Genomic DNA, 27932 nt, shown 5'->3' with positions numbered 1-27932 from the left:
TGAGGGTCCTGTATAACTGTAGTATAGAGTTGGTGGAGGTCCTGTATACCTGTAGTGTATAGTATGGGGTCCTATATACCTGTAGTATATAGTTGGTGGAGTTCCTGTATAACTGTAGTATATAGCTTTGGGGTCCTGTAGTATGGTGAAGGTGCTGTATACCTGTATTATAGAGTTGGTGTAGGTCCTGTATACCTGTAGTGTATAGTTTGGGGTCCTGTATACCTGTAGTTTATAGTTGGTGGAGGTCCTGTATACCTGAAGTATATAGTTGGTAGAGGTCCTGTATACCTGTAGTGTATAGTTTTGGGGTCCTGTATACCTGTAGTGTAAAGTTTGGGGTCTTGTATACCTGTAGTATATAGTTTGTGGAGGTCCCGTGCACCTGTAGTGTATAGTTTTGGGGTCCTGTATACCTGTAGTGTCCAGTATACCTGCAGGGTCGTATTTACCTGTATGGCAGTGTTATTCAGTCACAGTGTGTCGGTATTGGTCATGTCTGGTATGGCGGTGTTATCCAGTCACAGTATGGCGATATTGGTCAGATCTGGTGTGGCGGTGTTCTCCAGTCACAGTGTGGAGGTATTGGTCAGGTCTGGTATAGTGGTGTTATCCAGTCACAGTATGGCGGTATTGGTCAGGTCTGGTATGGCAGTGTTATCCAGTTACAGTATGGCGGTATTGGTCAGGTCTGGTATAGCAGTTTTTTCCAGTCATAGTATGGTGGTATTGGACAGGTGTGTTATGACAGTGTTACCCAGTCACAGTATGGTAGTATTGGTCAGGTTTGGCGGTGTTATCCAGTCACGGTATGGTGGTATTGGTCAGGTCTGGTATGATGGTGTTATCCAGTCACAGTATGGCAGTATTGGTAAGGTCTGGTGTGACAGTGTTACCCAGTCCATTTGGCGGTATTGGTCAGGTCTGGTATGGCAGTGTTATCCAGTCACAGTATGGCGGTATTGGTCAGATCTGGTATGACAGTGTTATCCAGCACAGTATGGCGGTATTGGTCAGGTCTGGTATGGTATGAAAGTGTTATCCAGTCACAGTATGGCGGTATTGGTCAGGTCTGGTGTGGCAGTGTTACCCAGTCCCAGTTTGGTATACCTGTAGTGCCCTGTGTATACATGTACTGTATAGATGAGTAGGGGGTCCTGTATACATGTACTGTATAGATGGAGTAGGGGTCCTGTATACCTGTAGTGCCCTGTATATACCTGTACTGTATAGATGGAGTAGGGAGTCTACCAGTTATTACTGTGGATGTTGTGAGGCAGCTTCCCTAGCAACCACAGCTCCCTGTGAAAATGAAAGCAGTAATCCTATTGGTTGCTAAGGCTCCCAACTGCCATGTCTGCTGCAGCTAATTATATCACCTGTGTTTGCAGTGAGGAGATTTTCCCATTCAACTCTATGGGGCGCTCTTTCCCCTTTCCCTCCCTTCCTGTACATCTGGCGGGGACGGGACCTTCGCAATAACCTTCCCGGACACCCTATGTATCTGTGTGCCAAACTTGGGGTCAAACGGTTCAGGCGTTTGGAAGTCTATTTGGGACAGACAGACAGACTTTCATTTTTATGATATAGATATATATTGTAGTGAAATGATAGAATCAGGGAATTGATCAAATGCCGGGAAATTATGAAATGGCCAAGCCCTTACAAGATTTCCTTGAAGAACGTCAGTGATTTGATCAAATCACTGAGCCCTTTCAAGGAAATGATGGAATGGAATTCTATTATTTTCCCTGCACCATACATCCTGCTCCGCTCCCCGTCCGGTCCAGTGTGCTGTGTGATGCTGCTGCTGATGCCTCCTGCTCCCTGCTCCTCTGTCCTCCTTCGGTCCCAGTCTTGTGTGCCGCCTCCTGCTCCCTACTCTGCTCCCCTGTCCGCCTCATCCCGTCCAGTCCCGTGTGGTGCTGCTGATGCTGCCTCCCTCCGTGTTCGCATCGTCCAGTCCCATGTGCTGTGTGATGCTGCCTCCTGCTCCCCTGTCCACCTCGTCCTGTCCGTCCGGTCCCTTGTGCTGTATGATGCTGCCTCTTGCTACCCGCTCTGCTCCTCTGTCCTCCTCCAGTCCTGTGTGCTGTGTGATGCTGCCTCCCGTTTCCCGCTCTGCTCTCCTGTCCGCCTCACGTATGCTGTGTGATGCTGCCGGGTGGGTGGGGGGAGCCTCCCCGGTAGGGCCCAGCACTTCCCATCCGCCGCTGCAGCTGATCCCGTGTGATGTGTTATGCTGTCTTCTGCTCCAGTCTGTCTCCGGTTGTCGTGTTACTTAATAAATAAAGAGCCGGGAAACTCCCGACTCGTTTATTCCGTCATTTCCCTAAAAGGGGTCAGTGATTTGATCAAATCACTGACTTTCTTCACGGAAATAATGGAAGGGCTTGGCCATTTCATCATTTCCCGAGATTTGATCAAATCCCTGAATTCTATCATTTCACTGCAACATATACACACACATCAGGGGCGGGCTGGGCCAGGGGGCAGGGGGGCATGTGCCCCCTGGGCCGGTCTTCCCCACCACATCACAGGGCCGCAATGTGGCCACTGGTTAAGTGCATCCGGGCCGCGCAGGGGGAGCTTACCGAGCATCAGACCGGAGGAGGAGGATTTCTGCCTCTGCTGCCGACCCCTGCTGTGACTGCTATATTAGCAGCAGGAGCCCAGGGAGCACTAGGACGCCGGGGCAGAACGCCCCCTCCCCCACACACACTCCCGGCAGGCTAGATAACCTTGTGACAGAGAAACAATGAGGGACAATCACTCCCTGTCTCTCTGTAGAAGACTCCAGCTCTGCAAGTGGCAAGATGTCTGGTTATCTTCCCACTTGCATCTGGTCTCCTCAGGCACAGCTCCAAGCAGCCTCCTCAGGCCCCTCTCCCCAGCTCAGTGACCCCTGTGCACCCTCTAGCTGCAGGGACACTATGGTGGCAGAGCTCTGTCTGGAGGCTGCAGGGGGATAAAACAAGAAGAATTTGTCCCCACGATTCCTAAAGCTGCTCCATGTCTGTGTCGGGGCAGAGAGGAAGAGGGAGGGAGGCCCAGTACAGCAGAGCTATGTGCCAGAGCAGCATGGCAGGAAGCTGTGTGCCCTCCTGTACAGCCTGATCTCCTGTCCCCTCCACTGCTGCCGGCCTGTAACATCTATCAGAGAGACAGACAGGAGGTTAGTGTATATCTGTGTAATGTGTGTGTGTCTCTATATACATGTGTTGTGTATATGAAGGTGTGTATATATATACACACGTGTGTGTGTGTGGTTTATATATGTGTGTGTGTGTATATATATGTGTGTATTTATATGTGTGTGGTGTGTATATATATGTGTGTGTGGTGTATATATGTGTGTGTGGTGTGTATATATGTGTGTGTGTGGTGTGTATATATGTGTGTGTGTGTGTGTATATATGTGTGTGTGGTGTGTATATATGTGTGTGTGTGGTGTGTATGTGTGTGTGTGGTGTGTATATATGTGTGTGGTGTGTATATATATGTGTGTGTGGTGTATATATGTGTGTGTGGTGTGTATATATGTGTGTGTGTGGTGTGTATATATGTGTGTGTGTGGTGTGTATATATGTGTGTGTGTGTGTGTGTGTGTGTGGTGTGTATATATATACGTGTGTGTGTGGTGTATATATGTGTGTGTGTGTGGTGTATATATGTAAGTGTGTGGTGTATATATGTGTGTGTGGTGTACATATATGTGTGTGTGTGGTGTATGTATATATATATATATATATATATATATATATATATATATACACGTGTGTGTGTGGTGTATATATATATGTGTGTGTGTGTGGTGTATATATGTGTGTGTGGTGTGTATATATATATGTGTGTGGTGTATATATATATATACGTGTGTGTGTGGTGTATATATATATGTGTGTGTGTGTGTGTGTGGTGTATATATGTGTGTGTGGTGTGTATATATATGTGTGTGGTGTATATATATATACGTGTGTGTGTGGTGTATATATATATATGTGTGTGTGGTGTATATATATACACGTGTGTGTGTGGTGTGTGTATATATATGTGTGTGGTGTGTATATATATATATATATATATATATGTGTGTGTGTGTGTGTGTGTGGTGTGTGTGTGTATATATACGTGTGTGTGGTGTATATATATGTGTGTGTGTGTATATACGTGTGTGTGTGGTGTATATATATATACGTGTGTGTGTGGTGTGTATATATATATATATACATGTGTGTGGTGTGTATATATATATATATATATATATATATATATATGTGTGTGTGTGGTGTGTGTGTATATATACGTGTGTGTGTGGTGTATATATATGTGTGTTTGTGTATATATATGTGTGTGTGTGTGTGTGGTGTATATATGTGTGTGTGGTGTGTATGTATATGCGTGTGGTGTATATATGTGTGTGTGTGTGGTGTGTGTGTGGTGTGTGTGTGTATATATATATATATATATATATATATATATCTATATATATATATATATATATATATATATATATATATATATATATATATATATATGTGTGTGTGTACATAAATCCATTTGTGTCTAATTCTCCGGCGTGGGGGAGGAATGTGGTGGCATGGTTTGCTTATAGGGGAGCCCAGGCAACTTTTTTGCAAAGGGGCCCTATGTATTCTGTGTCCGCCCCTGCCCGGCCCAGGTGTAAAGGAGCGGGGATACCGGCAGACGGGAATCCAAATAATATTAATGGTGGGAGCTGTCTCCTGGGGGGGGGGGGTTATTAACCTGGGGTCTTACCTAATGTATGGATGCTTGGAGGGGGCCTAATTACCATGTTGTTACACAGAGGGTCCTTCTACAATATATGGACTCTATAGCATGCTATATGGGGTAACAGAGGGGGCACTACATACTCAGGCCATGTGCACCTATAGTAAGAGACTGTCCATTCCGTGACCCGGCCAGGCTCTGAAAAGATCATCCCAGCCGATACTGACCAGATGATCTTTATGGCTGCAGACTTCAGCGTGCGCCCACATCAGAACTCTCCACTGCACACTATGAAGTGAGCGGCCGCAGCTGCTCGCTTCATAGTGTGCACTGACATGTCAGTTGTTTGCGGCGCCGCAAGGGATCCCTGACAGAGCATATACTATGTGTATACGATCCGGCCGGGATCCCATAGACAGATCGCACACATATTTTTTTCGTATTAACTACGGCCGTTCTTGCAATCGGCAACAACGGCCGTAGAAATACGAAAATAAATAAAATACGTTGTGTGAACATAGCCTAATACTGTATGGGAGCACAGAAGGGCCTAACAAGTATTGGGCATGCCCAGATAGGGGCTTAACTAGTCTACTGGGGCACATAGGGGACCCAGCTACTCTGTTGGCGGCATAAAGGGTCCTGATGTCTATATGGATGCACATAGAGGGGCTTTTTAGTTTATTGGGGCACAGAGGTGGCCCAACTAATATATGGATACTCAGAGGGGGGGTAAGGTAACAGGACAGGTAATGTACACAGAGCTGGAGGGGGAGGCGGGCGGCATCAGAAGGGGTTAAGCGCCCGGCAGGTTTACATACACGCAGCGGTCGTTCAGACCACTGCGTGTATGTAATGACAGTGATCTGCCAGGACCTAGCCGACTCGCAGCGTTATTAACGCTGCGAGTCGGTAGGTGTGAAGGCACCCTTAGGGCTCATGGTTGTAACAGGATAAGAGAACCAGAAGGGCAATTTAAATGATTACAGCACTGATATCAAGGTCACCAGGTACACAGCATGGTACCTTAAAGTGTCACTGTCGTTAAATATATATATATTTTTTTTGCAGAAATCAATAGTCCAGGTGATCTTAAGAAACTTTGTAATTGGGTTTATTAGGCAAATCTGCTATTATCTGCATGTAAAAAGCCTTTTCCCAGGTCCCCCCCTCCTCTCCTTTCTGCTATCCACTCCTCAGAATCAGGAAATCTCGACTGTTTTCATCTCTGGTCTATGAAGAGGGGAGGGGGAGGGGGAAGGAGTGAGATTACCTGGCAGCAGAGAATGGATTGCACAGCGGGGGGGGGGGGGGGGGAGCTATTCAGAGGCTATTCAGAGGTCAGAGAGGTCAGTGGTGACATCAGAGGAGAGATCCCTGATGTGGCAGTACATTTAACTCTTTGTTGCCCTGTTTTGTTGTCTTTTATCTCTCTCTCCATAGGAAAACAATGAAGACAGGGGAAGAACTTCAAACTGCTTTTTCATTATAAAAATTCATTTTTTGGCTAATAAACCCAATTACAAAGTTTCTTAAAATTGCCTGTACTATTGATTTCTGCCAAAAAATTCTAACGGCAGTGACACTTTAATGTTGAAATTGAGTGGATGGCCGCCATATAACGGTAAATAACGGCCATTATTTCAATATAACAGCCGTTGTTCTAAAATAACAGCAAATATGGCGGCCATCCACTCAATTTAAACATTGTGTGAACAGAGCCTTTCTGTGTTTTTAATCCACTCCTGGTTTTGGTTGCAATACTGACTGAAATATACTGACTGAAATATACATATACTGACTGAAATATACGTAGTGTGAACGCAGCCCTAGGGTGCATTCACACAGACAGATTATCTGACTCATTTTTGAAGCCAAAGTCAGGAATGGAGTTTATGGTCTGTTCCTGACTTTGGCTTAAAAATTCTGTAAGATAAATCTCTCTGTGTAAAGGCAACCCCAAGGTACTATGGTGCACACCTGGAGCTGGGTTCCCTTTAATCCAATAGATGTATATCTTGGTATAGCTCTCATTACATACTATATAGCATGTGAGAAAGCACTAGGTTTAAAGAAGTACTCAGGGGCTTGAGACATCTCAACCAGAGGTGAGACATGGCTCTGATACGAGGTTGAAGGTGCGCGATGGGGCTCACACATCTTGATTAGAGTATTGGGGCTGGCCTTCACAGCCCCAATTCACATCACAAGGGATGTTCGTGGCTGGGAACACTGACCCCAATACTATGATTCTGTGGCGCCTGTGGCATCTACTTTCCCTGCACCGATTTGGGGAGGATAATAGTATATAAGGGCTAGAGTGGTCCTTGTGGGCCGCTAGCCTGTCACTCAAGGGCCAGTGCTGTGTGCTTGCCCCCCAGGCTAAAACTTGCCAGCCAGCCCCTGACACACATACACCCTTTCCACTACTGTTTTTTGTAGCCTTTCAAATTTTGTAACACAATTTTCCGAGGGTACTATATTGGCAGTGTAATTATATATAATATATTTATATATAGGCTGTGGGGGCCAGCCATTTCCTCACTATCAGTAATCTCGCATAGAATCACTTTTTCCTTGATTTTCTTTTGAGCCCCAACATCAGTAGTGTCACCTAACAGCCACAAAAACCTGATTGGATATACACAGATAAACACAGACAAGGTTACAGGTGTTTCATGCTCAGGTGCGCTTTATCATGGCCCTTCTTGATGTCAAAAACCCATTCCTTTTAAATGCATACAAAGCTACATCCCCATATGAAAAAGTGCAGATAATATTTACTTTTTACAAAAAAAAAAAAAAGGTGCTACAAAGACATCTTTTTCCAATTGCTTATATATTAATATACTTCTAGCTGAATTGAAACATATTTATACACACATAAAAATGCACAAGCAATTGTTACCACTATCTTAGAATCGTATTGAGGTCAGACCTTTATTAACAGATAAATGCACCCCAATATTTAGTGCCCCGTTTCTATAGTTTATAGAAATACCCCATACCCTACAAAAGGAGCGCCTAGTGAATTTCAACGCCTCCGTTATATTTGATAATTTCTGACTGTACCACTTCAGGTTGGCAGAGGCTCTGGGGTGCCAAAACATAAAAAACACCCGTAAAGGGACACCATTTAGAAAAGTACACCCCTCGAGGAATGTAACAAGGGGTGCGGTGAGCATTTGGACACCACAGGTGCTTCAGAGATTTTCAGAACAATGTGACAATTACACTAAAATGCCTAGCCTTCGATTTTTCATTTTTTTAAGGGTAGGAAGGAAAGAAAAAAAAACAAAAACATGTAGCGCAGTTTCTCCAGAGTATGGAAATACCCCACATGTGGACATAAAGTTGCAAGTGGGCGCAGCATGGGCCTCCAAAGGGAAGGAGTGCCAATTGGCGTTTGAAGCTGGATTTGATTGAAATGGATTTCAAGGGCCATGTCGCATATACAAAACCCATATCCTCACTGCACCCCTTGTTAGATTGGGGTCACTTGTAGGGTTTTTTCACTTGGCAGCACAAGGGCTTTGTAAATGCGACATGGCATTCATCATCCATTCTGGCCAAATCCAGCCTCCAAAATCCAAACAGCATTCCTGAGGCTTGTCCTGCACCCACATGGCACTTTATGTCCACCTGTGGGGTATTTACGGACTCACATTATAATGTAAAAAATTTAATATTTCATTTTCATACCACATTGTTCCACATTTGTGCCCGTCACCAGTGGGGTCCATATGCTCACTACACCCCTTGTTACATCCCTTGTGGGGTGCAGTTTCCAGAATGGGGTCACTTGTGGGGGGGTTTAAACTGTCTTGGCAACACAGAAGCCTTTTAAATGCAACATGGCCCTAATTAATTTTTTTTTACACTAAATGTTGGTCTAGCCTTGATTTTTTTCCATTTTCACAAGGGGTTAAAAAAGGAAATGAACGTAAAACGTGTAGAGTAATTTCCCTTGAGTACCAAAATACCACACATGTGGACATAATGTGCCATATGGGCACAGGGCAAGCCACCAAAGAGACAAAGCACCATTTAGAGTCTAGAATGGAGGATGGAGGCAATGTTGCAATTACAAAGCCCCTGTGCTGCCAGGACAGTAGAAACCCCCCACAAGTGACCCTATTCTGGAAAGTACATCCCTCAAGGAATCTAACAAGGGGTGCAGTGAGCATATAATCCCCACTGGTGACGGAGACATATGTAGAACATGTGGTGTGAAAATAAAAAATACAATTTTTTTTCATTTCCACAGCACAAATGTGCCCGTCACCAGGGGGCCATATCCCCACTGCAATGTTAGATTCCTCATGGGGTGTAGTTTCATGAATGGGGTCACTTGTGGGGGGTTTCTACTGTCCTGGCAGCACAGAGGCTTTGTAATTGGATCATGACAAGCCTCTAGTGGGAATTGGGGCCATGCCTATTTAGTTGGAGAAAATGTGAGGGTATTTGAGGGTATTAGGCCAATTATTAGTTTATAAGGTTGAAAAGGACAGGAGTCCATTAAACTCAACCTGTGTTGATCCAGAGGAAGGCAAAAAACCCTCGTGAGGTAGACGACAGCCTCATCACGGGAAAAAAATTCCTTCCTGACTCCAAAATGGCAATCAGAATAATCCCTGGATCAATGTGACCCCTGGAATAGGAATAAAGGACAGAATTTAGAAAATTTTGAACTCCAATGACGCATGGTACGCCTTGAAGCAATCCTTTATGCAGAGGCCGGGGTGATCAGGACATGTATCACACTTGAAAATGGTGTCCTTCCTGATCCCCCTGTTACGGAACACTCTGCACTTCTTCTGGGATCTCCTGTTTTCCAGTGTGGGGGACGTCACCTGGAAAATGTTGCCCTGGTGCGATATGGGGTCCTTCATATCCAGAAGCGCTGGGTCCGCTCCATGGCTGCTAAATATTAGGGCTCCAATTACTGCTTCTGATATTTTCGGATCGTGCCACAAGCTACAGTAACTTGGGCAGCGAGGGACCTGAAGAGAGGGATGCTGGTATAAAAGTTAACCCCGTACAGGTGGTAACCTTTATCCAGCAGTGGGAAGATCAATTCCCAAACTATCTTCCTACTAACTCTGAGGATGGGGGGAGGGGGCATCTGGGGGCTGGATTTGGGTGTCCCTTCCTTCATACACTCTAAGGGTACGTGCACACTGCAGAATGGCAACAGATAACCTGTCGGGCATTCCGCAGCTTGCACCCGCCGGCCGACAGATGCAGGCATGCGCGTCTCTGCACATGTCATAGACTGCATTCTATGCAGGGGCGGAGGCAATAATAGTGTATGCCTCCTCCACCGAAAACACCCTGTGGGCAATCTCTATATGGGGATTGATATATGGGGTATGTAAATGTGTAATGTAGTGTAGTGTAAAACTTTATTTCATGTAGTGTAATGTAGTGTTTTCTTTTTACAGTAAGAAAAAAAATACCTACACCAAGAAAGGGGTTGCTGATAAATGCCGCACTTATGTGCGGTACTTATCAGCAGACAGTGGCGGTATGATATAGGAAAAAAAATAGGGGGGGAAGCCATACGCCAAAAAGGAGGAGTTGCTAATCAGCCACGCACTTACGTGTGATGCTGATCAACACTCAGCGGCAGTAGGGCGCATAAAAAGAAAAAAAAAAAAAAACTGAAAAAACAAACAAACACTCTTTTTACCCCAAAGCAACGGATCAGTGTATAATATACACTGATCAGTCGCTAGGGGGCAGTAGAGCGAAGCTGCAGAAGATTGCCGAAGATAGACAACAAAGAGCCGACGGGAGCCGAAGATGACGGAAGATGACAATGACGCGGGACCGCTGGATCTTCGCTCGGGACGCCCGGATCTGGTGAGTATAGTGCACCTACACTATACACACACCGATTCTGCACCCCTTAGCTACCTAGCTGGGGTTTAACCACCCCCCGTGCCGACTAGCAGAGATGGCCTGCTATACATTATAGCAGGCCATCTTCCCCAATCGATGTGTGAGTACACACAGCGATCGGGGAAACCGCGGGTGTAAATGTACGCCCGTTTGCGTTAAGGCACGGGCTTTGGGGGCGTATATTTACGCCTGAGGTCGTTAAGGGGTTAACTAGTATGACACGTAAATGCTTAGATCTCTTGAAGGCTATAAGGGGTCTTGTCTGTGTAATGTTTCCAAACATTTCATCTGACTCCAACAAATGCCAATTCTTGTATATGGCAGCTCTATTCATATTGTTCGTAGCACTATGTTTGAATGTGAACTTATTCCACCTACTCCTAGTACCCGTGTAACTGCTCTCTTTTCAGTTTTCTAGCCCTATTAAGTGCCTGATCAACATACTCCTTAGGATAATTCTGTGCCAACAAACGTGTACTGAGATTCCTAGCTTGATATTCAAACCCAACACCAGAACTAATAATGCGTTTTAATCATACGAATTGTCCATACGGGACAGCTTTCTTAACATATCGGGAATGATAAGTAATCACTAGATAACTAGAGTGTTGGTCACCGTGGGCTTACTAAATTCTGTAGTGTACAGTTACAGTACAGTAGTGTACAGTGTACAGCTGATTTTCTACCTCCAGACAGACATCTAAAAATTCCAGACGATGACCCCCAAAATGATATGTGAACCGCATATTAGCATCAATTGTGACTTATCACCAGACCAACTGAAATAAAATCTATATACACAAATATAAGGGATAAACTGGATATTGGGTGTTGCCTCCCTTAGAAATCGACATTGGATGGCCTGGACACCCAGGCATTTTGTGGGATGCAGGTGTACAGGCTCTCCACGTCTATACTGGCCATTTTAAAGTACTCCCCTGACACAGGAACATATCTAATATGCTCTAATAAGTTCTTTAGTGTCACGTAAATATGACAGTACATGGGTGAAGCGGGGACGGAAAACCCAATTTAAATATCTGGACACTGGTCCAGTCACAGCCCATCCACTATCAACTGGTCCAGTGGTAGTCTGCTGGGACATTGTATTAACAACTTCTCCGCAAACCTTTTTTTTTTTTTTTTTTAGTAAACACACCTGTTTTCAGTCCCCTCCACCAGCAATGTACATAACTTTGTGATATAAGACAAAGTTGGGTCCTGATCTAATAGATGTTATGTTTCACTGTCTTTCAACTAGAGTCAAAATTAGTATAGATACAAAAATTCAATCCTTTAGCCAACAAAGAACAACATTCTGCTGTCAAAGTAAAGCCTGTAAGATTAATCACTTCATTACATACAGTAATATCCTGGACTGTGTGGTGTCTATGAGGGCATCATCCCCTATGTGTCCCAGGAGACACATTTCCTCTTGAAACCTCCTTTTGCTGTTCTTTTGTCTCTTGTGGCCCTTCTAATCTGTTTCCTAAAGGGACATTACCCTCTCCAGCTACAGAGCTGATAGAATTTTGTGCGTACAGCTGCAGCAGTCTTTCACTTTAAACTTGAATCAGAGCATAAACCTGTAGTCCAGTATTCAGACTACTTTGGAGGATTCATCTGTTGTCTTGGATGTTTGTTTAGGTTGCCAACTGAAAATCTTTTTAGATCTAAAATCCTGTTTGTCACTCAAGAACTTGAGAGGTTAATTTAAAGCGACTCTGCACCCACAATCTGACCCCCCCCCCCCCCGACTACCCCCCCCCCCCCCCTCCAAACCGCTTGTACCTTCAGATAGCTGCTTTTAATCCAAGATCTATAGACCAGGAATCCAACAGCATCCAAGTGAAACTCAGTACTCAGGTACTTGACAAAGGCTCATTGTGTAGCCGAGACATCGTATTTGTTTTTTAGGACAATAACTGCATCACCTGCCGAACGGACCCATGGACAGATCTTGCATTGAAAGCAGCTATCTGAAGGTACAAGTGGTTTTGGGGGGGGGGGCAGATTGTGGGTACAGTCTCGCTTTAACTGGACTCCATGGAGGAAGATGAAAAGACAGATTTAGGGTGCGTTCACACGTACAGGATCTGCAGCATATCCGCAGCAGATTTGATGGTGCAGATTTGATGCAGTGTTCAGTTATTTAGATCAAATCTGCTGCGGATCCGCAGCAGAAAATCCACTGTGGTGAGCTGTGTGTGTGAAGCTACCCTTAACCTGAGACCATTGAAATAGAGTCCAAATGGTCTCGGGTCTGGAAGATGCTGATGAATTTTTCACTGCATTTGATGAGAGATAAACTACAAATATTAGGAATGAAAGCCCTTTTGAGTCTGATGTCTATCTGAAAAGGAAGTTAAATTATTTTTGACTAGAAATTCTTTGCAATCCTATGTGAACAGTTACTGCTTTAAAAAGCTTTGGTGTAGCCTCATCTGCAGTATGCTGTTCAGTTTTGGAATCCGATTCATAAAAAAGGATGTCCTAGAGCTGGAAAAGGTATGAGAATAGATTAAGGGAGTTACATTTGTTAAGTCTTCAGAAGAGATGTTGAAGGGGAGATTCATTTATTTAAATATATAAATGGTCAACTACAAGTAATAGGGGGAAAAGATGTTCTAGGTTAAATCCCCTCAAAAGACAAGGGAAAAAAAATGGTTCAATCTCCGGAGGCAACAATCCTTTTTTCATTTTTTAACTAGTTTTTATTAGGATTTGCATAATAAAATTTACATGAACAGGAGTCTACACAATGTGTAGGATACAAATATGAGCATGTAAGGTAGAATATGCGTGAAGACTTCGTTCATTAGCCAGACTTCGTTCATTAGTCCAGGATAATGTCCTTCCGGGACGATCACACAAACAGTTTTGTAAACTTCATGATAAACAGTGGAGCAACATATATCATATACATGAGGAGTGAGGTGTTTCTCTACTCATAAAGGAGTTATATTAAGAATTAGTAGGCACTTTAGATTCTGAAATTAGTGTCAGGGGGAAAGAGTCCCAGACCCCTTTAGGACAACCTCTATGTTTAAAAACTAAGCGTTCGTAGGATACCACTGAATTAACCAAAGATACCTACATAGGAATTGTGGGCAATGCAATGGCTTTGCATGCAAGGAACAGAGATTCTAGTAGAAAAAAAACATTATGATGGATCCACACCTCCTCGCACAGTGCCCCAAAAAGACATATTGTAGGATCAAACGGGACTTGCATAGAACACATAGTAGTAAGAATATTCACTACGTCTTTCCAAAAGGCATGTACACAGGGGCAAGCCCAAATCATGTGCGAAAAGTCAGCTGGTTCCATTTGGCATTTGGGTCATGTGGGTGCAGGGATCCTGCCCATACGGTGTAGTCGTATAGGCGTCAGGCATCTCTGATGTGCAATATATAACTGCGTAAGCTTATTATTTATGGACGGCGAGACTGCCCGGCCGCTTCCTGGTCTCTGAAACGGGCTTGAAACGTGACGTTTCAAGTCCGCTCAGCCAGTCACTGACGGAGGTGGGATCCCGTCCCTGCCAGTGACTGGCTGAGCGGACTTGAAACATCTCATCTCAAGCCTGCGCCAGATACCAGGAAGCTGCCGGGCAGTGGGAACTGGAGCGCCGCGATACGGGACCCGCTACTGGAACCGGGGAGGTGAGTGGACGTCGTTGCCCTCAGCCACATCGAAAAAACAGCCCCCCCCCCCTTCCCCCGCTGGAATACCCCTTTAAGATGCATCATGGAAATTAAGTAAATGTGGGAGGGAACTGCTGTGCCATACTAGAGACTACTCAGGGACATTAGTGTAACCAGATATATTAGCTGCTGCTTGCCACACCTGCCGATAACTATGAATAGGGAGTAGTTGTCGGTTGTAGTTATCATATCGATTACCAGCACTGACCATAGTGATGGTAGAGCTGAGTAATCAAGAGGAATTAAGGGGTTCCGTCTCTATCCAAGTTGCCAGGTATTCAAATCGGCCAACTAAATAGTAAAGATAAAAATTAGGAACTGCAAACCCAGCCTTAGGTCTTTGTAGTTGGGTTTTCCGTCTCCTCCTGACCCATGTACCGTCATTCTTAAATGACACTAAGGAACTTAAGCATATTAGATATGTTCCCATGGCAGGAGAACTTTAAAATGGCCATTATCGACGTGGAGATCCTGTACACCTGAATCCCACAAGATGTGGGTGTCCAGATCATTCATGGGTGAATGAGGTATATAGACAAAATTCTAGTTTTCTGGCCTGGTGATAAGTCACAATTCATACAGTTTGTAGAATACTTAAATGCCAATAATGCTAATATGCGGTTCACATATCATTTTGGGGGTCATCATCTGGAATTTTTACATGTCTGTCAGGAGGTAAAAATCAGCAACTGTACACTACAGGATTATCATTGACATTCTTCTTAGGTATGATAGTTATAATTTCAGATATGTTAAGGAAGCTGTCCCATATGGACAATTCGTACGATTAACAATTCGTGCGATAAAAACGCATTAATAGTTCTGAAGTTATGTTTGAATGTCAAGCTAGGGATCTCAGTACACATTTCTTAGCACAGGGTTTGTTAGGAGTGTGTTGATCGGGCACTTAATAGGGCTAGAAAACCGATTATTGGTAATCGGTTTGTGTAATAAAAGCAACAATCAGCCGGCATGCAGGATGTCGGCTGATCGTTGTCTAAACGTCTCTCAACACGTTGAAAGATGAAAGACAATAATAGTAACAATCTTCTGCCGTCGCTCCGTGTAATAAGAGTGGTGACAGGGGACGATACGCGGGCAGCCTAAAGTATGAAATTCATGGGCTTAATTCGAGTGGAGTACCCCTCCTTCCGAGGTGATTGACAAAAGCTATTGTTAAATTGAGAAATGGAAACAATTTGCTTAATCAGCGCTCTGTTCATCATGCCGCCGGTCTTTTAGCGCTGTTGTGCTCCCTGCCACTCCTCCCTGGATGCCGCGAAAAGCTGTATCCAATGCTAGGAAACTTCTCCCAGTTTCCCAGGATTGGATGAAGCTTTTCACTGACACCCAGGGTGAAGTGGCAGGAAGGGGAGAAGCACTGAAAGGCTGGCGGCATGATAAGCGGAGTGCTGATCATTGGAGTGCAATTCGCTCATCTCCAAAAACAAGCATCCGCACCCGCAAGGTCCGAATGAGAGATTTGACCTCAATATGATTTTAAGATAGTGTAAACAATGGCTTATGCATTTTTCTGTGTACATATGTAACAATTTAGCTAGAATTATATTTGTTTGTAAATAAGTAGTTGGAAAGACATGTCTTTGTAACATTTTTTTTGTAGATAGTAAATATTATCTGAACTTTTTTATATGGGGGTGTGCTTTGTATGCAGATAAAAGGAATGGGTTCCTGACATCACATGATGAAGCGCACCTGAGCGTGAAACAGCTGTAACCTTGCCTGTGTTCATCAGCTTGTATCCTATGTGACCGGAATACATAGTTTTTGCAAGGATCCCGAGTATGCCGCAGTGATTTCATTTCTGGCAGGAAAGTTTCCTGGTGTATACAGTATGGGTGCGTTCAGACTACTTTGTATGCAATTTTAACTTTTTGGGCTTCCGCTTGAGCATAAAATGGAGTCTATGGAACGGCAGAGATGTCTAAAGTCTAAAAGGTATATGGGGATTTTAGCAGTACCCAAATGTAGGGTGTACTATAGTCTTGAGGCCTGTGCACACATCTCTGTCTGACAAGGCATTCACTGAATAGTGTTAAAAGGAGGAAGAAAAATAAGTAACATTCTTACCTCTTTTCCAGTTAAGACATGGCGAGCTAGCTTGACCTTAGCAAAATTGCCTTTGCCAATGGTTTTGAGAAGACGGTAGTTTCCAATATGTGGCTGCTCATCTGTAGAGGTTGGAATGGAGGTGCGACATCTCAGCATATTGGGTTTGCTATTGCCACCCCCACTACTTGTCTTTGAGTCTGCGGGACCCAACACAGGCTGTAAGGATAAATAAGAAAAATGTTTGAGTCCCTGAGCAACACAATTCTTATTACAACACATTTTCTTAATATAATGCTTTAAGAGATTTTATTAGTACATAAATAAAATGATGATCTAAACGGGAACATAGGACTGTAGTATTTATTGTCCATAGAAAAATTTTAATTATTGCCCCCCAACATTAACTTTGAAAAGTCTGTTCAGAAATTGTGACCAACCATAAACTGAAAATAATCTCTTCTACCGCAATGTTAATTTACTCATACAGCAGATTATTAAAATGTTCCTTCCAATTTGACAGAGCTCATGTATCAGTTGGGTGTTAGCTGGATGAACTGATGTAAGTGGTTATCTACAGCTTTTTTTTTTTTTTTTTTTTGCAGACAGCCAGCTTGTTAAAGGGGCACTCCCATGCGCGCCCCACTCACCAATTTTTTATTTATTTATTTTTTTTTAAATCCCATACACTAGATTAGATCCCATAGATCTAGTCTGAAGAAAAAATAAAAAAAAATTTGTGGTTATTTCTGCATTTTTTTCCTGGCCATCTTTAACCCCTTTCCGCACGAGGGCGTAACTGTACATGCTCGTGCAGGTGTGGGAGTTCAGAGCGGGACCACCGCGGTCCCGGGTGCGGCGTGTAGCCCGGGACAACGGCTATTAGCAGGCACGGTCCAATCGCCTTGCCCACTAGTTAAGTCTTCAGATGCCTCATCCCTGGTGGGGAGATTGCGCCCGCCCGCCCCCTTATCCCCCCCCCCCCCGCCCCCAGAGACTGCAGGGAGCATGAAGGAATGAGCAGGGCAGATGTGGGCACATACATGCAGCGCTCTCTGTACGGGGAGAGAGGGGTTACAGCTATGGAGAGATTACCTCCACAGTCCTGTCCCCTGATGCAAGCCCCAACCTGAAGTGGATCTGCTATGATTTGGAAGGTGAGGGAGACTTCCTGGGTCAGAGTATAGTGCTGTAGACCCCACTGTGCATGCCAAGCCCCTCCCCCACTCGCCCTCCCGCCCAGTACAGGGAGCTCTTAAACCAAAACAATGCTCTTAAACAAAATCATAATTTTGAAAAACTGTGAGCTCTTAAACCAAAACGCTCTTAAACCAAGGTACCACTGTATAAGAGCACAGCTGCTGGCCAATCAGCATTCACCTTCAATGGGACAGTCTGTGCAGAGCAGTGGGACAACTGACATCACATCCTGCATTTGGTCTCTTTGTTTGCTGGTAATAAAGACCAGGTCCTATTACACACACAGAATTATCTGACAGCTCAAATTAAATAAAGTAAAAATGGTAAGCTCCACATTGAGGTATATGGATCAACTGGTATATATAAGAATCAATTAGTATGTATAAGACTTAGAGTGCACTACATGGTTCTGCACCTGATAATAGTAAAGATAACTGTAGGCTCTTCCGAAGATATATTGTTTATATAAAATAAAAATGCAAATCACAATATCAATTATGCATACAACAACAATATAAAGAATATAAAAAATGCATATAAAGTATTATAAACATTTATAAAATATATAAACCAAGACTATCAATATCTTATTTGCAGCATTGCAGGGCCCTTGCACGTTGCGTATACAGTCACAGTGTGTTTATAATATCGGCTATCAATAGGACTTGGTCCAAATAATAGAGACACCACATATCTATCTATCTATATGCACCTATATTTGTTAAGAAAAAGACCAGATGGTGTCTATTGGGCCGAGTCCTATCCATAACCGAAATTAGAGCTGATACATGTCCTAATGATATAGTGTGGTTATCATATGACGGATGATCACCACTCACCACTCCTGTAGTCCCCCCAGGACGTGGGTAGTTGTAGAAATGCTGAAACCGGCAATGACTCTGCGTCCACAGATGCTGGCTGTGTACGTGCGGCAGGATCACACGCTGCCAGGTAGCGTTCACCTCGCTAGTGTGCGGCATCCATGTATGCTGATCAGCACTTCACACAGGGCTATCCCCCTTTCACCGTGCAGCCTGGCACGAGCATTGTGATGCTATATTATAGGTCAGCTGTTTCTGGATAGCGGCATACAGTATATATCAGAATACAATTAGCTTAGGTTTTAACACTGTAACTTCGTTAGACGCTATGTATTCTTTCCTCAGTAAAAATGTTGCAGTTTTTTCGGATCAGTGTACCCAAACGTGACTTATCTGCTGAAGTCTGTGTTTGAGTCAAAATGTCAACTTGAATGCACCCGTTCCAGAAAGGAAGGGGTTAAGTGACCCTTTCCTTGCTGGGGGAGGCACCAGACCCACCACATTTGTGCAGTTTCATCTCAGCCATTCAGTGGCTGCAGCAATTTCTCCTTTAACCCCCTGGGGGCTAAATTGTTCAGTCTGGCACCCAAAGGGTTAACTCCATGTGGGCCAAATTGATCTCACACTGTACCCACTCTAGCAAGGAAAGGGGTTAAGTGCCCCTCTTGCTTGCTGGGATGGGTGCAGTGCCGGAAGTTGTAGAACTGTGACGGGCTCTGGCTGTTCAAAGATGTCATTAACCAAACAGCAGCTGAGACGGGACATTGCTGCTGATGTGTCATCTCAGCCAATCAGCGGCTTAAGCAGTGTCCAGGCTTAGCCGCAGAGGTAAAGACGACTGGGAGAAGATCAGAGGTAAGTTAACCCTCCCCGCCCTCCTGTAACAGAGCACAGTCTGAGCCACAGGGGGTTCAGTAAACCCCACAGAGCCTCAAAAACGCCAGAGAGGAGAGAAAAATGCCACCCCAAAAAAAAACAAAAAAAAACCTGCTGTGTGTAAGCCAAATCATACACTTTCAATGACTTCCAGCTAACATCTGGCGTTTTAAATAAAAAACAAAAAAGCCATGTGATAAATAAATATATATATATATATATATATATATATATATATATATATATATTATGTGGACATGTCACTGGAGATGTGTTCGAGGGGGTGTACATCTCACCTAGGCTGATGCGTAGTGTGAGATGGTAAGTCCAGGAGGGATCTGTTGCTCAGCAGTGCTATGCTGCTGAGTTATTATTTATTTTTACCGGGCCTGGATTTACTGGAATGGTGGATAGGTTGGTAGTGGGATCTGCCATTCCCTCCCCCTCGATCCAGTATGGGTTTTGGGATCAGGTGAGCTCTGATCCCAATCAGCCTGAGAAGGCAAAAGGGTGAGCTCAGTGTGCAGGGGAGTCTCTCAGACAGGAGTGAACAGCCTGTATGGTGTGTTCGCTGGGAGCTGGGGCTTATGCACACCCTGCAATATTACCTTCCAAGTGAAGTGACAGAGAGGTAACCTGTTGTATTAGTAAGCGCCCAGACGGGCAGGACTTTTTGTTTTGTTTATTCTCACTGCACGGTGTTGCTGTATTTACGTTGCTGGACCGTTTATGCTACAAATAAACACCAAAGCTGTTTTTAAGTCCAAGTTTGCTGCCTGAACTGTGTCCTAACACACCATCCCCCGGGAAGATCCCTACAATTGGTGCTGCGGAGCGGGCAAAGCGGTTGCTAGGGGCAACGGTGTGCATCAACTTGGCTACAGCTGCGTATGTCCTGGGTGAAGGCTGCTGCTTCACTCCAAAAACAGTCAAGCAACATGGAGGAAATGATGAAGCAGCTAATGCAAGTGAGTCTGCAACAGCAACAGGCGTTGGTCGCACAACAACAGGCTCAGGCAGCCGCTAAGCAGGATCAGGAGGCTGCTAACCTGCGCCATGAACAGGCATTGGCTGCACACCAGCAGGCTAATCGACAGCAACAACAGGCTCTGACAGACGCCAATCTGCGCCATGAGCAGGCTAATCTGCGCCTACGAACAAGCGATGGCTCAACAACAGAGACTTATTGAGCACCTGATAGCGAAGCAAGAGGCGTCTGCAGGTGCTAATCCCCAGCTGGTGGCAGCAGCCGCGCCAGAGACTTTGTCTGTGAGAAGAGCTGTGCAGCGTGCGCTGCAAAAGATGACTGCTGATGACGATGTTGAGGCCTATTTAACTGTCTTTGAGCGTGTGGCTGAGCGAGAAAAGTTACCCTCCCCTGAGTGGGCAGAGGTCATTGCTCCCTATTTAACAGGCGAACCTCAAAAGGCCTACTATGACCTCAGTGAGCAAGAGGTCAAGGACTATCCTCGGCTAAGAGCAGAGATACTCGCCCGACTAGGAGTTACTGCTGCTGTCCGTGCCCGGAGAGTCCGCAACTGGAGCTACAGTCTGGACAAGTCAGCGAGGTCCCAGATGTACGACCTGATTCATTTGGCAAGAAAGTGGTTGGAGCCAGACACCTCTACTCCTGCACAGATCCTAGAGAGGGTCGTGATGGATCGCTACCTCCGCGCACTTCCTGCTGATCTGCAACGCTTGGTGGGACAAGGCGACCCTAAGAGTGCCGACGAACTTGTCAACCTTGTGGAGAGGTTCCAGGCGACCGAGGACTACCTCCGTGAGGTTCCTGCAGCACCGTCACCTCCCCGGAGTGCCAGACCTGTGCCGTCAGCTGGTAAGAGACTTCCATCTATTGGGGGAGTGTGGAGGGGTGCTGATAGAGGGAAGAGCGCTCAGGAGGTGTCTCAGGGGCAAAAGACTGGTGGTGGTCCCCGGTGGCTAAGTGGCCCTAAAAAGGACTCCCTGCCAAGGAGACCAGGCCCTATCCAGTGCTGGAGATGCCATGAGACGGGACATATGTCTGCCCATTGCCCTCTTACCACTGAGCCCATGGAGTGTGACGCTAGCCGGCGTCAGTCGCTATTTGCGGAGCCGTCTTTTGTTGCAGTCACTGGACTAGAGACTGAACCACAAGTCTGCAACATTACTGTAAATGACTTTCCTGTTAAGGCGTTGCTGGACTCAGGAAGCCTTGTCACCTTGGTGCATGCCAGCCTGGTGACTGGGGACTTTGTGCCAAAAAGACATATGAGTGTGGTGTGCATACATGGCGATACAAAGGTTTACCCTATAGTGCTGGCTAATGTCGGGACTGAACTAGGCGCTGTACAGTATGAAGTGGGTGTGGTTAAAAACCTTATGCATAATGTGATATTGGGGCGTGATTTTCCTTTGTTCTGGGCTCTATGGGGAAAACAACAATCCCCTGAAAGGAGTGAGGAGACCCCTAAGTCTATTGCATTACCCACGGTAAATGATAAAAATGTACAGGATGAAAATGATGCTTTTCCTTTGCAGGTCCTGGCTGGTGAGGAAGAGGCTCCTCCCACTGCGCAGAATGTTCCAGACTTAGAGGTGTCTAGGGATAATTTTGGTACTGCACAATTACAGGATCCCACTCTCAAAAATGCTAGAGAGCAGGTCACTGTTATGAATGGGGTACCTCAGGAGCCAGAAGCTGAGAAAAAATTTCCACATTTTTCTGTGACTAACGATCTCTTATATAGAGTCACTAGGATTAATGATGAGGTGGTGGAACAGCTTCTGGTGCCTAAGTCGTACCGGCGTCAGGTACTCGACATGGCCCATAATCATGTCCTTGGGGGCCACTTGGGGACAGATAAAACACAGGAGAGAGTCCTCCAGAGGTTTTATTGGCCTGCGATTTATGCTGACATAAAAAAATACTGTGAGTCGTGCCCCACATGTCAGCTTAGCGCTCCAGTGTCGCATTTTCGCAGTCCTTTGGTCCCACTCCCCATCATAGAGGTACCTTTTGACCGGATCGCAATGGACTTGGTGGGTCCCATTGTAAAGTCGGCTAGGGGACACCAGTACATTCTAGTGGTGTTGGACTACGCGACCCGCTATCCTGAGGCTGTACCCCTAAGAAACACTGCCTCTAAAACCATTGCACGGGAATTGTTTTATATGTTTTCCAGGGTGGGGATCCCCAAGGAAATCTTGACCGACCAAGGTACCCCATTGTGTCAAAGGTAATGAAAGAGCTATGCAAACTGTTTCAAATCTCACACCTACGAACCTCTGTATATCACCCACAGACAGACGGGTTAGTGGAGAGGTTTAATAAAACCCTGAAACATATGTTAAAAAAGGTGGTGGAAAAGGATGGTCGTGATTGGGATCACTTACTACCTTACCTGATGTTTTCTATTAGGGAAGTACCCCAAGCGTCCACAGGGTTCTCTCCCTTCGAATTAGTCTATGGTCGTCACCCTAGGGGTTTGTTGGATATAGCGAAAGAGACATGGGAAAGTGAGTCCACCCCATACAAGAGTGTTATAGAGCATGTAGCACAAATGCAGGACCGTATAGCCACTGTAATGCCCCTAGTAAGGGAACACCTCCAGAGGGCGCAAGAGGGCCAAAGCAGAATTTACAATCGTTCTGCAAGAATCAGGACATTTAGCCCAGGTGACCGGGTACTCATACTTGTTCCCACGGTAGAAAGCAAATTCTTAGCAAAGTGGCAGGGTCCCTATGAAATTGTAGAGAAGATCAGTGAGGTCAACTACAAGGTACACCAACCAGGTAGAAGGAAGCCTTTTCAAGTTTATCACATAAACTTGATCAAGCCCTGGAAAGACAGGGAATCCTTGGTGGCGACAAATCCTGTTGGTCATCTGTCACCACCAATCCCTCCGGTCAGGATTGGTGATACTATATCAATGTCCCAGAAGCAGGAAGCTAAGGAGTTCCTGCAAAGAAATAAAGACAAGTTTTCTGACCTCCCAGGGCGTACGCATCTCATTAGTCATCATATTGAAACTGAGCCTAGAAGCAGAGTAAACCTTAAGCCCTATAGGATACCAGAAGCACGGAGGGAGGCGGTATCATCCGAGGTAAAACGTATGCTTGACCTAGGAGTCATTGAGGTGTCCCAGAGCGAGTGGTCCAGCCCGATTGTGTTAATCCCAAAGCCCAATGGAACTTGGAGGTTCTGTAATGATTTTAGAAAGTTAAATGAGATCTCCAAGTTCGATGCCTACCCCATGCCCAGGGTAGATGAGTTGATAGAAAGGATGGGTAATGCCAGGTACATAACTACCCTCGATCTCACTAAGGGCTACTGGCAGATCCCACTCACTCCTAAGGCTAGAGAGAAGACTGCATTCTCCACCCCTGATGGGCTCTTCCAATATGTAGTAATGCCATTCGGGTTACATGGAGCCCCTGCCACTTTTCAGAGGTTGATGGACTTGATTCTGCGACCACATCGTGATTACTCCGCTGCCTACCTCGATGATGTGGTCATTTTTAGCCCGGATTGGGAAAGTCACCTCTGTAAGGTCCAGGCGGTGTTAGATGCCATAAGTGATGCGGGGTTAACCATCAATGCAGAGAAGTGTGCACTAGCCTTAGAGGAGGCCAAATACCTGGGATACATTATTGGGAGGGGGTTAGTGAAACCACAACTAAATAAAATTGAGGCAATACAGAATTGGCCCAAACCCCTCACAAAGAAACAGGTCAGAGCTTTCCTGGGTATTACGGGCTATTACCGAAGGTTTGTGCCGAATTTTGCTTCAGTTGCAGCCCCACTAACTGACCTGACAAAGGGTGCGAAGTCCGCAATGGTGACATGGACTCCAGAGGCCGAGAAGGCTTTTCAAAGCCTTAAGTCTGCCCTGTGCCAACAACCTGTGCTAGTTACCCCTGACTTTAGGCGAGAGTTTCTAGTACAGACAGATGCCTCTAACACAGGGTTAGGTGCCGTCCTCTCACAGGTCGTGAATGGCGAGGAGCACCCGGTGATGTACTTAAGTAGGAAGCTATCCCCGGCCGAGAAAAACTATGCCATAGTTGAGCGAGAATGTCTGGCAGTGAAGTGGGCCCTCGAATCCCTGAAGTACTACTTGCTAGGCAGGAGATTCAAGTTAGTGACAGACCATGCCCCCCTAACATGGATGAAGCTTAACAAAGAAAAAAACGCAAGGGTGACTAGATGGTTTCTGTCCCTACAAAACTTCAATTTCACTGTGGAACACCGGCCAGGGAAATTACAGGCGAATGCTGACGCCCTATCAAGGGTACACTGCCTGTGGGGACAAAACGCTCAGCCCTCCGGTCTGAAGAAGAGGGGGGGGGATATGTGGACATGTCACTGGAGATGTGTTCGAGGGGGTGTACATCTCACCTAGGCTGATGCGTAGTGTGAGATGGTAAGTCCAGGAGGGATCTGTTGCTCAGCAGTGCTATGCTGCTGAGTTATTATTTATTTTTACCGGGCCTGGATTTACTGGAATGGTGGATAGGTTGGTAGTGGGATCTGCCATTCCCTCCCCCTCGATCCAGTATGGGTTTTGGGATCAGGTGAGCTCTGATCCCAATCAGCCTGAGAAGGCAAAAGGGTGAGCTCAGTGTGCAGGGGAGTCTCTCAGACAGGAGTGAACAGCCTGTATGGTGTGTTCGCTGGGAGCTGGGGCTTATGCACACCCTGCAATATTACCTTCCAAGTGAAGTGACAGAGAGGTAACCTGTTGTATTAGTAAGCGCCCAGACGGGCAGGACTTTTTGTTTTGTTTATTCTCACTGCACGGTGTTGCTGTATTTACGTTGCTGGACCGTTTATGCTACAAATAAACACCAAAGCTGTTTTTAAGTCCAAGTTTGCTGCCTGAACTGTGTCCTAACACACCATCCCCCGGGAAGATCCCTACAATATATATACACACACACATACATACACACACACATACATATGTACACACACAGTGGTACCTTGTAACTTGGTTTAAGAGCGTTTTGGTTTAAGAGCTCACAGTTTTTCAAAATTGTGACTTTGTTTAAGAGCATCGCCTTGGTTTAAGAGCTCCCTGAACTGGGTGGGAAAGCAAGTGGAGGAGGGGCATGGTCTGCATAGTGGGGTCTACAGTCCTGTACTCTGACCCAGGAAGTCTCCATCATCTTCCAAATCATAGCAGATCCACTTCAGACTGGGGCTTGCATCAGGGGACAGGACTGTGGAGGTAATCTCTTCATAGCTGTAACCCCTCTCTCCCCGGACAGAGAGTGCTGCCATACTGTGCCCACATATGTCCCACCAATTGTCTGCATTTCTAGGATTTCTTTTGGGAAAATTTGTTTGGTTTAAGAGTAGATTTGGATTACAAGCATGGCCCCAGACCGAATTATGCTCGTAATCCAAGGCACCACTGTATATGTAAAATGCAAACCTTTGAAGACCAAGCAAATTTTCATTTTTGGGTCGGGAGCTGTGCAGTGATCCAGCAAAAAACAAATTTTAAATCAACCGGTGTCAGAAAATGCTAAATATTTGTAATTAACTTCTATTAAAAAATTTCAAGTCTTCTAGAACTTATTAGCTGCTGTATGTGCTGCAGAAGTGGTGTTTTCATTCAAATCTGGGAAAACAGGAATGGTTTTCTATGGGGATTTGCTACTGATCTCAACAGTTCCTGTTACGCAGAGAGGTGAGAGCAGAGAGTATTGTGTCATACTGATAAGAAACCACCACTTCCTTGAGGACATACAGCAGCTGATAAGCACTGGAAGACTTATCAGATTTTTTAATACAACAGAAGTAGATTACAAATCTTTGGCACTTTGATACCTGTTGATTTGAAATAAATTTTTTGGTTTTGCTTAAGTAACCCTTTCACCCCTTAAAGGGGTAGTGCGGCGGTAAGCAATTATTCACTAAATGTATACAACTTTGTAATGTATGTTATGTTAGTGAATGGCCCCCTTCCGTGTCCCCCCCCCCCCCTACCCCGGAAGTGTAGTGCTCTATACTCACCTGATTCGTGTCCACCCCTGTCCACCATCTTGTAACAATGATGTTATCTTCGGGCGGGCGGCCAAACCCCTCCGACGGTTCCTTGTGCCGGCCGCCCCCCGCCGCGTCATCAGCTGCTCAGCTGCGATTGGCCGAGCATAACTGTGCTCAGCCAATCGCGGCTGAGCAGCTGATGAAGCGGCAGAGGGCGGCCGGCACTAGGGACGGTTGGAGAGGTTCAGCCAGCCGCACAAAGATGACATCATTGTAATGTGATCGCGGGGGTGGGGGGTGGGAGGGGGTAGAGATTCCGTCTTCTTACTGGGCCGAGTCTAGCATCACAAACGCAAAAAAAAAAGCCAAAGTGCAAAATTCCTGATTTTGACCACATTAAATTCTGAAAAATTGTAATAAAAAGCAATCTAAAAGTCGCATATATGCAAGCAAGGTACCAATACAAAAGTACAGATGTTGGCTAAAAAAATGACACCTTACAAAGCCCCATAGACCAAAGGATAAACATGTTATAAGGATGGTAATAGAGCAATTTTAAGGAACATTTAGTTTATGTTCCCTCTATAAATAGCTGCAAGCTGGAATGCCGATATGGTCCCCCTCCCATTCCTATCCCTGCTTGGGAAGTCCCGCAAAGATTTAAACACTGTCAGCTCTACCGGAATCATATTGATACATAATGCCAGGAGTTTACGATGCCAGCCCACAGCTTCATGCTCCGTAGCATCCGTGATTTACGGAGCGTGTAAATGTTCCCACACAGTATTTTTGCTCATTATTTTGCAACCAAAACCAGGAGTGAATTGAAAACACAAAGTATAAATTTTCAATATCAAAATCATTACTAAGAGGATGTTTAAAACAGAACTTAGTTTAATTTGTAAGAAATTAAATCATCTTTTTTTAGGACTGAGACTTGTTGTCATTGAGCAGTCATAAACACAACTATTCAAGGGTGATCGATCAGTGACTCAGGTAAAGCCGGATGAGGGACAAGCCTAAGCAAGATATGTTATGGGGAGGGGCTGAGCTTGTGTTTCCAGAGCTCTTATAACCTGATAGACACAGATAATTGCTAGGATGAAGGAGCAGGGATGGGTAAGAGGGTGGAGAGGAGAAAAGTTATTCAAGGTTGATGTCAATGCAGTCACTTTACAGTAGAGTAGTGCGTGGGCAGAGCATGTAGAGGAAGAATGGGTGAGGGGAGAATTCAGAAGAAATCAGAAGATAAACAGAGAAAAGAGAGCCAGATGATGACCTGTCTGAGTCACTAAATACTGGGGACAAGCAAACATTAAGTGCTCAAGCTTCAAGATGTACACCAGATCCATCGAGCTTAAACAGTACCTGCCGTTTTAACATTTAAAATCTAAATCAACAGGGGATGTGAAATAAAGCAAGTTTGCAATTTACATTCACTTTTTTTTTTTTTTTTAAATAAATTATGTTATCATGTTTCTCCGAGCTTCTACGAAGAGATGGAAAGTACACCGGAAAAAACAGTATCTGTGCAGTGAAATTGGAAAAAAAAAGAAAGAAAGAATTTTTTTTCATTTTGGGGGCTTTCGTGTTTACGTAATTTGTCCTATAGTAAAAATGACATGT

General features: G+C 45.1%; 1 protein-coding gene across 5 annotated transcripts in view; it reads right to left on the bottom strand.

The window, feature by feature from the left end:
• MARK2 (microtubule affinity regulating kinase 2) overlaps positions 1 to 27932 on the bottom strand; it is a 258426-nt gene that overhangs the window by 127301 nt on the left and 103193 nt on the right. For all 5 annotated transcript variants that reach the window (XM_069965440.1, XM_069965439.1, XM_069965441.1 and 2 more), the window contains exon 2: positions 16455 to 16652. In XM_069965440.1, coding sequence (XP_069821541.1) covers positions 16455 to 16652 — 198 coding nt within the window. The remainder of the gene's footprint in view (positions 1 to 16454; positions 16653 to 27932) is intronic.

This window comes from Dendropsophus ebraccatus, chromosome 4 (genome assembly GCF_027789765.1).
Source record: "Dendropsophus ebraccatus isolate aDenEbr1 chromosome 4, aDenEbr1.pat, whole genome shotgun sequence".
Taxonomy (NCBI): domain Eukaryota; kingdom Metazoa; phylum Chordata; class Amphibia; order Anura; family Hylidae; genus Dendropsophus; species Dendropsophus ebraccatus.
Note: the sequence above shows the minus strand (reverse complement) of the source record. Positions and strands in the feature narration are given on the sequence as shown.